The 10,742-nt window shown below is 42.2% G+C and overlaps 1 protein-coding gene across 2 annotated transcripts in view; it reads right to left on the bottom strand.

The window, feature by feature from the left end:
- Positions 1–3,582: 3,582 nt before the first annotated feature.
- Positions 3,583–10,742, bottom strand: part of LETM1 (leucine zipper and EF-hand containing transmembrane protein 1) — an 88,850-nt gene continuing 81,690 nt past the window's right edge. The window contains exons 13-14 of one of the 2 annotated variants that reach the window (XM_068276186.1): positions 9,540–9,696; positions 3,583–3,892 (exon numbers count right to left, since the gene is read on the bottom strand). In XM_068276186.1, the coding sequence (XP_068132287.1) occupies positions 3,740–3,892; positions 9,540–9,696 (310 nt within the window). In that variant the 3' untranslated portion in view covers positions 3,583–3,739. The remainder of the gene's footprint in view (positions 3,893–9,539; positions 9,697–10,742) is intronic. The other variant, XM_068276194.1, reaches the window with a different exon arrangement.

The raw sequence follows: 10,742 nt of genomic DNA, 5'->3' as shown, positions 1-10,742 counted from the left end.
AAAGCAGGAAGTACTATTGTTACTTTTGAACGGGTGCACAAAAAAACGCATCACACGCAATTGTTCTGTATGTGGCATCGAAAAAATAGTAACATGGTTGTCAGTTTTTTCCCTGGAAGTGATTTTCACATTTAGTGGAAACAGGCCCATAGGAAATCATTACTGTGCAAATTGCGGGGCCTAAAACCACCCACAAACTCGCACCTAGTGGAAACTAAAACACTAAAACAATCAATATAAATGATAATTTTAGCAGTTACTCAAGTCTGTAAAAAGAGAACGCACGCACCATCCAACTTCAATCAAATTTGCTGTCAGAAGTCAATCAAAGTCTACTGGCTGGCTCTGTGTAGTTATGCAGTTCTAGATGAAGTATACACCTCTGATCTGCTGCTAATCAGATGACATGACATTTTTTTTCATTGAATTCAATTGCATTTCATCTATTTCAACATGAAAATGGATCAGAAATTGCAGAATGATTTAATAGATCATTGGATCAGGGATTCCACATGGCATTGGGAAGTCACCAGTACTCCACCATACTGTATCCAGAAGATATTCCACACGAAACATTCCACCAATAGCCAGTGATGCTCAGTGCCTGGCTACCACTCTGCACATACGTCTCCTCCGGATGTTTAGAGCTGTAAACCCACTCATGCAGATCCAGCCCGTTACACCCCCCCCCCCCCCCCCCCCAGCATATTCTGTCCACTTGTTTTCACCACAACACAGCCTTTCCTGATCACAGATTGCGTTACAGCATTGAACGTCAACTGAAAGGGGGAGGGGGCATTTCAACTGAAAGTGGGAGGGGGCATTTCATTTTTTTTTTTAAACAGATGTTGATTATGTTTTTTTTTTTTTTTTAAACAATCTAAAACTTTAGAATGTGTTTCCACTCTGCCAGCCCCGGGAGCTCACAATGCATCTGAAGACAGACCGCTCTGCACTGCGCATGTGTGACGTGCTCTAGCGTGGCACAAATTACACTGGGTGTAACGGTGCCGAAATCAGTGACCGTAAGAGGAACAAGAAGGCTCTATAGGATCCAAAGACATAGGTAAGTATCTGAATATATATTTAAGTCGCTATAGATTTAATTTAAGGCAAATTATTATAATTGCTGATATTGAAGGCATCCAAGCCACAAAACTCCTGAAGGGCGTAACCTAGAGGAAGAGTTCACACCTCCTAATAGTGGACTTTTTTTGCCACACTTTTACTCAGTCCTCCAAAGCTTCCATATAAACATATTTATGTCATATAGTTACAGGTTTATCCTTTACGGTAGGATGTATAGTAGAGTAGCCCCAACACACTCAAATATTTACCCTTATGGATCTTTACAGTTGGCTGATGCTATGTACAGCTTTGTATTAGTGTACAACAGCGCTGAAATACTTCCCCTCATACCCTGGGCCCATTATCCACAGCTGATTGATAATACAGTTAAGCTACCTTGCCATAATTATATATTATACATATACATATTATTGGCAGTGCTGGCTATTTTGTGTGTGTGTGAGAGAGATTATGTTACGCCCCACATTTGGAGAACTTACTTTTTTTATTCAGACCGTGCTTGAATTATTATTATTGTGGCCATAGTTGCTCTTTCTGAATATCAGCAATTCTGATTTGGGTGTGTTTATTTGTATTCTGATGCAAGTCCAATGTTTTACATGGGTGGCAATGCTGCAAACTGCACAAATAAGCTTTAAATAGGTTATATGTCCATGGCAATATAGTGCTGTGAGCTGAAAGCCCTGTCATGGAGGAGTCCATTAAGGATGGGGACGGGGGTTACTGGCCGATTGGCGGTTTCTCTGTAGGAATGTATGCGGTGCCCTCCTGAGAGAGGAAGCAGGAAGTACGCCTCACAGTAATGCACACTCTTATAAGCTCAATAACTGAGGGGAAACGCTCTAGACAGACATAATAGGAACCACTTTGCTCCCAACTGAAAATAAATCTGTCTGCGAATTTACTTTATAGGAACGGTATGGCAAAAACTAAAATTTTAATATTAAGTCACATATCTGATATCCATCTTTTACACAAGTTTATAAAACCAGTTTAAGTTATTAACCTAGTTATTAAGTTTTTACTGTTTCATTGTCTCTGCTCAGTGACACCTTCTTTGAAGTGTGCCAGAGCTCAAATCTATGAAATATTGACCCTTTTTATCTCTTTCCTGCTCTCAGAAGCCATTTGCTGACAGGAAAGTATTTTATGGCTGTAATTACTAATCAGTGAGGGTTATGCTGTAGTCTGACCCGGACAGAAACTGTCACTTGCATACCTAATTATTAACTCTTTCAGGCAGAGAAAGAAAAAAAAAAAAAAAAAAAAGGATCACAGCCTAGTTATTTGTGTGCTTGACACTGAACATACAAATGTCTCATTATGTCACTTCGGTTGTCCCATAAGGAAAAACATTTCTTCATTACAACTTATAGAAATCCGAAAAAACCAAAGTTTTAACTTCCTGGACATTCCTGGGAGCACAGAAAGGTTTAACCCCCAGTGTGTACATATCACAGCAGCCCTAGCACACAGGGGCACAGCTCAGAGCCCCCATTCACACTTGCTAAGACAGGTTGATCTCCCTAAATGCACACAGAGAGGATTTCTTAGCAACTTTATGTGTTTACATTGTATACGGTGCAAGAGTTGGTGTCTGCTTTAATTTAATAGTCAGTTTCTAATTATTTTGCCATAGTACCCCTAAAATGGTACCCAAAAATGGTTACCCCTGCCAACCACTAAATCAAATCTTTCAAATACCTAGGATGGCAAAAGAAAAAAGGTTTTGTAATTTTAGGTAATCCTACAATCCTGTCGCTGCTGCTTAATTAGGCCCTATGGTATTTTGTTGTTGGAAAAAGAGCAGAGGCCCCCCATCAGTAACAAGATCTCATCATTGAGTGCTGGGAAGGGGGGAAGGAGAGAGAAATTCATCTCAGCTTAATGAACAAATTTATCACACACTACAACCTAGTCAAAGCAAACACCAATCCCTGACTGCGACATCACGTTACCTTCCATGAGGGGTGAAGAGGTGAGCTCTAGTGATGGTCATGTGTAGGAGAACTCATGGAGAAGCATGTGATTTGTTTTGTCAGCTGACAGATTTGAAAAGCTCTGATTGGCTGTGATCTCATCCTGCTTTAGCACACGATCATGACTAGCAAATCAGAGACTCACATATCTATCACCCCGACCAAACTGATCACATGCTTTTCCATGAGATCTCCTTGACGTAACTATTACTACTGAGCTCCTGTTCGTGTTGCTATATACAATTCCTTAAATTAGGGGTCCACTTAACATTCAGAATGTAAAACCCCCTAACACAAAAAGTAAAATCTAACCTGTTTGCAGAACTAGCAGTACAAACAATCAACTGTTCTGCTACCAGTTAGACAACCAAAATGGAGGGATCAATTATAAAAATAAAAAATATATATATTGTGCTATGTGATTTTACAAACCATTGTGAGGTTTTTTTTGTTTGTTTTTTTGACTGACAAATAAAAATCTCAAAAAATTAAACAAAGCCTGAAGCCGATGGAATGATGGCAAATGACCTAAGTGAAGCCTTTATTTCACTCCGTTCAAACAATGCAGATGAAGATGTGGCCTGGTAGAAACGTCACTTCAGAAAGCAGGAGGACCTCTGGATATCGGATATGACAGCAGCGTTATAGACGGGTGATGAGATGACTGATCTTTAGTTCTGCACCTCAGCCACGTGTTCCTTCTCTGCCTTCTCCTTGGCTTTCTCCTTCTCCACCAGCTTCTCCTCCTTCTGCAGAAGGTCCATGATCTCAGCCACCTGGCTGGTGGAGATGTCGATATCCTCCTTGTCAATCAGTTCTAACACCTGGAAGCAACATGGGGAAAAAAGGCGGAATGTGTTACTAGACATTTACACTGATTAAACACATGAAAGGATATTATTCATGAAAAAAAAAAAAAATATATATATAGCAAGAAAATAAAAAATAATCCTACAAGGAGGAAACAAACAGTAAAGAATGGCGCCATTTACATTTTAAAATATACTCACTTTTCTGCTAACTCGTGGGTAGGGAACCTATGGCTCGGGAGACAGATAGGGCTCTTTTGATGGCTACATTTGGCTCACATACAAATCAGTAGGGGTTGATTCACTAAGCTACACTGCTCAAGCAGCGCAGCTTAGTGTGGCAGCGCAAGTACAATTTTCAAAGTAGGCACACTACTGCTGTAGCATGCACCGCTAAATTACCATCACTACCCCAAAACTAACGGCTGCTCCAATTGTCCCACTCTGGGCCCTGTAAGGTCCAGTGACTTTGTAGAACGAGATCCCACACTTTGATTGGCCCATTAGGCTGCCTGTCACTTGACAGGCAGCCCTATTGGGCCAAAGTGCAGGGATCTTGTCCTACAAAGTGAATCAACCCGCAAGTCCGCTAGCTAATTGTACAAGCTGTTATTCAGTATTTCTCCTGTCTGGCTCTTGGGGAAATCTCCTCTATACAGTTCCCTGGTGTCTAGTGGCCGCCTCCTCCTGCCCTATACAGTTTCCTATTGTCTATGCTTCCTCCTTCCCCTATACAGTTACCTGGTGTCTTATGGCATCCTCCTCCCCTATATAGTTCCCTAGTGTCTATTGGCCATGCTCCCTCTCCTGTACAGTTTCCTGATGTCTAGTAATTCCCCTCCCTTCCCCATACAGCTTCCTGGTGTCTAGTGATCCCCTCCTCCTTCCCTCACATGGCTTCCCTAGTAATCTAGGGCTTAACCTCCAATATACAGTAGCTTCCCTGGAGGGATAGGGTTTCACCTCCAATATAGATTTTCTGGAAGTCTAGGGCTTCACCTCCAATGTAGCTTCCCTGGTGGTCTAGAGTGGGCCAAACAATGCAAAGTGGGGAAACCACTTGAGGGCCAAATTTGATGGCTCTGCGAGCCATATTTGGCCTGTGGGCCAGAATTTGAGATGTATGATCTAAAGTCTCGGGGAATAAATGTTTGTCTCCCACTACTAATTGACTAAATACACATACACAGCGGTTGGACAAAATAAAGGAAAACTTGAAAATCAACAAAATATATAAGTTAATATGGTGCAGGTCCACCTTTTGCAGGAATTACAGCCTCAATTCTCGGAGGTATTGATTCATACAAATTGTGAATTGTTTCCAAGGAATTTTAGCCCATTCTTTAGTTAAAACACCCTCCAGTTCTTTTAGAGATGAAGGAGGCGGAAATCGACGGCTTACTTGAATCTCTAAAAACGACCATAAACGCTCAATAATGTTGAGGTCTGGGGATTGTGGTGGTCAGATGAAATGCTCAACTTCATTAGAATGTTCCTCGTGCCATTCTTTAACAATTCTAGCAGTATGTGGAATTATCTTGAAAGATGGAATTTCCCTCTGGAAACAGTTTTTGAACCATAGGATGAACTTGGTCGCTCAAAATTCCTAAATAGTCTTGGCTGTTAATTCTTCCATGAAGGGAAATCATTGGCCCGGCGGATTTCCAAGAAATAGCACCCCAGATCATCACAGAACCCCCATGTTTTACGGTTGGGAGAAGGCAGTCTGGATGAAATGCTTCTTTCGGCTGTCTCCAAACGTCCACTCAGCCGGAGGTCGGAAACAAGGTAAATGATGATTCGTCAGAGAAAAATCACATTTTTCCACTGCTCGAGGGACCAATTCTGGTGGTTTCTAAACCACTGTATACGCTTTGAAACATTTGTCTTTGAGAGCAGAGGTTTTCTAGTTGCAGTTCATCTGTGGAATACAGATTTGTGCAGCTCCCGAACAGTTTTTGTGGAAACTGGGTTCTGTAGGTGTTCATTCAGCTCTGCAGTAATTTTAGGAGCCGTGGTCTAGCGAGCTTTTCTAACAATTCGATTTAGAGTCCGGTGGTCTCTCTCAGACAACTTCGACTTTCGTCCACAACTGTGCTTTGCTGAGGAAGTTTTTCCTTCTCTTTCAAAGGCAGTCATTACTTTTGAGACAGTACCCCTTGAAATGTCAAGCATTCGGGCAGTTTCTTACAGTAGCACCTGCCATACGAGCACCACCTATTTGGCCTCTTTGAAAGTCTGAGATCTGCCATTTTTATAAATTATAACCAACTTTTGTTTAAATATCTGTAAAAACAATTATTTTCATTAAACATATCAAATAATAAAAATAACAAAAAAAATTAACATGTCAAGTTTTGATTGCTTAACCACTTCCACACCATGAAATTTTGTGCTGATCTGTGCTGCGTAGGCTCTCCAGCCCACAGCAGAGATCAGCTAGCAGCCAGGGCGATCAGACTTCCCCCCTTTTTTCCCCACTAGGGGGATGTCCTGCTGGGGGGGTCTGATCGCCGCCGGCTGCTTGCGCTTGCGGGGCTCTTCAAAGCCCCCCTCCGCAGCGCTTCCTGGCCTCCTTCCCCTTCCCTCCCTCTCCCTCCCCCTGTGAGCGGCGCAGGACGGATTTCCGTCCTGCGCCTGATGGGATAGGCTTTAGCCTATCAGATGCCGGTGATCCCCGGCCAATCAGAGGCCGGGGATCGCCGATCTCCTCTACGGCGCTACTGCGCAGCAGCGCCGTATACATGTAAACACCGGGGAAGATCTTCCCCGTGTGTTTACATTTACCCTGCGAGCCGCCGATCGGGCTCGCAGGGTGTTCACTGAGACACCCTCCGTGAACTGACATGGAACGGACGCTCGTACGAGCGGCCGTTTCCATGGTATACACTTCAGGATTCAGGGGTGTGTATATACGCTCCGAGAATCCGGAAGTGGTTAAAACATGTTCAAAGATTATGATGCCAAAATTATTTTGTTATATATATATATATATATATATATATATATATATATATATATTTATTTATATTTCACCTGCATGGTTTGTACAGTCTGCTGATCAGTACGGTATTGGTCACATCAACCTGCTAGTCTGTGGCCAATACAGATGGTCAGGGAGATGCAAATAGTTCTAAGCTGAAGCAAATTGCTATGCACATTTTATGGAAATGTTTGCAACCTGAAAATGGACCAACCAAATGCCTCAGGAGTCGCATTGGTTTGGTCCATAAAATCAGCACAGACCTTTGCATCAACTCAGAATTATTAGCATATCATTAACCACACCTAGAGGCCAGTAGGGATGGTCAATGAGATGCAAAAAATGTGAAGCTGATGGGATTATTCAACTTTTCATGCAACTTTAATGGACCAATCAAACACCACTATTTGATTGGTCAACTCAACTCAATTGATCCATTTTTAAGCTGAATACATTTACATACAAAATTTATTTAACCCTGCATTAGCTCTGAACTATTTGTATCTCCTCTTCAAAATCAAATATTTACACTTCACTGTAGCTAACTGATAAGAATTCTGGTTGTAGGACAAATTATCAGATTGTCTTATAATTAGCTAATTGCTGTGTAAAGTAGAAAAGTTCTCTGCTTCCCAGCTGGCTACGGCAGATTTTTAGCATTGTAAACACAGCTAGGTAATCGGGCCCATTCCCTCCGAACGGGGTCATGGCGGTTGATTAATGACCACCATGGCTGAGAATCAGGAATGTCAGACTAGCGTTGGTACAGCAGCCGTACAACAATCGCTAAAGACCTGGCATGTCAGATCTTTAGCAATGCCCGACGCCAGTGTTCTCGCCGCTGCCCCGTCAACCGTTTCTTGCATGCTGCTCGTCCTCCCTCCATCAACATGCGTTGTTGGTTTAGGACGCATATGTACAGCTTTGTTTGTGCTCTGTGGACCTGCAAAGATCGGCACCCCATACTGTGGGAGACAGAGATCCAGCAGACCACACACAAAATTCAAATTTCATACCATGTTAAGGCTCTGAAAAAAACCAGGGCTGTGGAGTCGGAGTTGGAGAGTCGGGCAATTTTGGGTGCCTGGAGTCGGAGTCGGGAAAAAATGCACTGACTCCGACTCCTAATGAATTTGTAACTGTAATTAAAATAGAAAATATGATAAAATGTTCTATTTCTCAGATAGTAATTAAAAATAATGTATATATACAGTGTATATATACAGTAATAGCTGTGCTTTGTCCACAAAAATGAAATAAACCAATCAAAATTAGTTACTTGTGCTGCTTCAATAAAGCAGTCCCCATATTTTTAAGGTCAGATATACATATCTGATTGTGACTGTATATATGATGTGTACACAGGAATCGCTTATATATACACTAAATAACATCTATGCTGTAAGAATAAAGCCTGATGTGTCACTAATAGAGATGGCCAACGAGATGGAAATAACTCTGCATTGATGCTGATTTATGCAAATGTATGCACTCCCTTTGCTGATGAAATCAAATAATTTGATATGTTATTAAAATTTGGTTTGGTGACTACAAATTAAAGGGTAACTGAGACGGATGAAAAGTAAAGTTTTATACATACCTGGGGCTTCCTCCAGCCCCCTTCAGGCTAATCAGTCCCTCGCTGTCCTCCACCACCCAGATCTTCTGCTATGAGTCCTGGTAATTCAGCCAGTCAGCGCAGTCCGGCCACATGCCGCTCCCACAGCCAGGAACATTCTGCACCTGCGCAATAGTGCTGCACAGGTGTAGTATGCTCCTAGCGGCGGAGTGTGTGCATGCGCACTACACCAGACTGGCTCAAGTACCTGGACTCATAGCAGAAGATCCAGGTGGTGGAGGAGGACAACGAGGGACTGATTATCCTGAAGGCGGCTGGAGGAAGCCCCAGGTATGTATAAAACTTTAATTTCATCTGTCTCAGGTTTACTTTGTTACACAGTAGTACTATACTCTACATATGCACTCCCCACAGAGCTGCAGGGAATCCACTGAGAATGCTGTGCACATTGAACACAGAGGTGTTGTCTGTTTACAATCTCCTCATTCCCCTGCAGAGTACCTGCACATCATTCTTACATGTACCCACACTTACATTGCCTAGGGCCTGATAGATTTTCTTTGTTCCGGTTTGTACCTTTTACAAGTACTCTTACCAAGGACTAGTTTTAGTCTAAAGGGAATAAATATAGTAGTCTACATATCCTTCTCACTTCAGTTGTCTTGTAAAATTCCTAAGCGTTGGCAGTTAAGAGACGAATTTCATGTTACATACTTTTAATCAACAAAATTATAATATGCAAATTAGAGGAGTCGGAGTCGTGGAGTCGGAGTCGGTGGAATCCTAAACTGAGGAGTCTGAGTCGGTGGATTTTTGGACCGACTCCACAGCCCTGAAAAAAACCCCTGGGAATAACTAGACTACATGTAAAAACCTAGCCGAAAAAAAAATTTGATCATTACAATGTTTCTCCCTGTCCATGAGAATTATTCCAGTTCCTGTGTGGACAGGAAGCAGGGGGGAATTCTCTCCCAGATAAAAAAAAAAAACAACAAAAAAAAACAGACAGTGATAAACAGAGGGGTTTTAACCATTTTCTACTGTATCTAAAACAAAACTAGCGCTTTTGTCGGGGGATGGGCTGTAAATATCGCTCATACCTTAGCTACATCGTCCAGGTCGATTTTACCATCCTTGTTCTCATCCAAGGCCGCTGCGATTCTCACAAGCTTCTGCTCTGGGATCTTCTGAATGTGTCGCATGATGTTGATGAGCTCGCTAATGCTGACAAGATTTTCCCTAAAGGCGAAATACAATCTGTATACAGCAAACAGTTACCATCATTAAAATGAGGGAAAAAAGCAAGCAGAAAAGGGAGAGGGGAAGCAGGCAGAGGCAATTAGGCCAGGGACCTCTAATGATTGCCGGTCACAATAGATCTGGAAGTGATTGTACATACATACACAAGACGATGGATAAGATCACTCTACACAAAAACATTACTCAGAACTGAGCTGACAAACATGAACAGCCAATACACAGAAATACAAAGATCCAAAAAAAGCAAGTACTTATTATTTGAACTGACTGATTGAGATAGGCAACTGTACTGAGGGTGCTAAAATGCAGAAAGGCATAATATGACCCGGCGCCCCGCCACGTTTATTTTAATGATTTTTACATATCTAACTTCTTCTAAGAATGCTACACATTGGAGTAAAGTTTCTTGGGGTTGTGTGTCCCTATTTTTTTTGGAAGTACAACTAATACTCGGGATCCCAGAGGGACCAGAGAATCTTAGTCTATATGAAAGTTTGGTTGGTCACATCCCTTTAGCACCTCCCTTATAAGGTATTTAAATGTCCCTATTTGAGCAGATGCGAAAAAGAATGCTCACCCCTGATGTATACAATAGGATTGGGACCAAGATGGGATCACACTGCTTAGAGCCCGACCACTGGTGAAAACTATAGTTAGAACATTAACTTGTGTGGGGCGCTCAGTGCCATGTTTAAATTTGTATACAGTATTAGCATCACCCCATTGCGAGACCCCACTTCCCAGGGTGGCCCTGTAAGTGTTTTGTAGACAGTCGCACACCAGATCAGAGACAATCATCAGAAATCAATATCCGGAGTGCTGGTAAAGCTGAACACCATGTAAGGGAAGTCACAAATATGAGGCTTATTATGCACTTGACTGAATAGGGTCACTAATCCATTACAGATGGGTATTCGTATCCCAGCCAATAGTGTCTCCTTCCTTCAGAATGACAAAAGCCTGCAGATTATAGGCATCTCACTGTACAACAAATTATGCTCCACTGACTAACAGGACACCTTCCCGTTCCCCAAGGTGTTCAC

This window comes from Hyperolius riggenbachi, chromosome 1, assembly GCF_040937935.1.
Source record: "Hyperolius riggenbachi isolate aHypRig1 chromosome 1, aHypRig1.pri, whole genome shotgun sequence".
Lineage (NCBI taxonomy): Eukaryota > Metazoa > Chordata > Amphibia > Anura > Hyperoliidae > Hyperolius > Hyperolius riggenbachi.
Note: the sequence above shows the minus strand (reverse complement) of the source record. Positions and strands in the feature narration are given on the sequence as shown.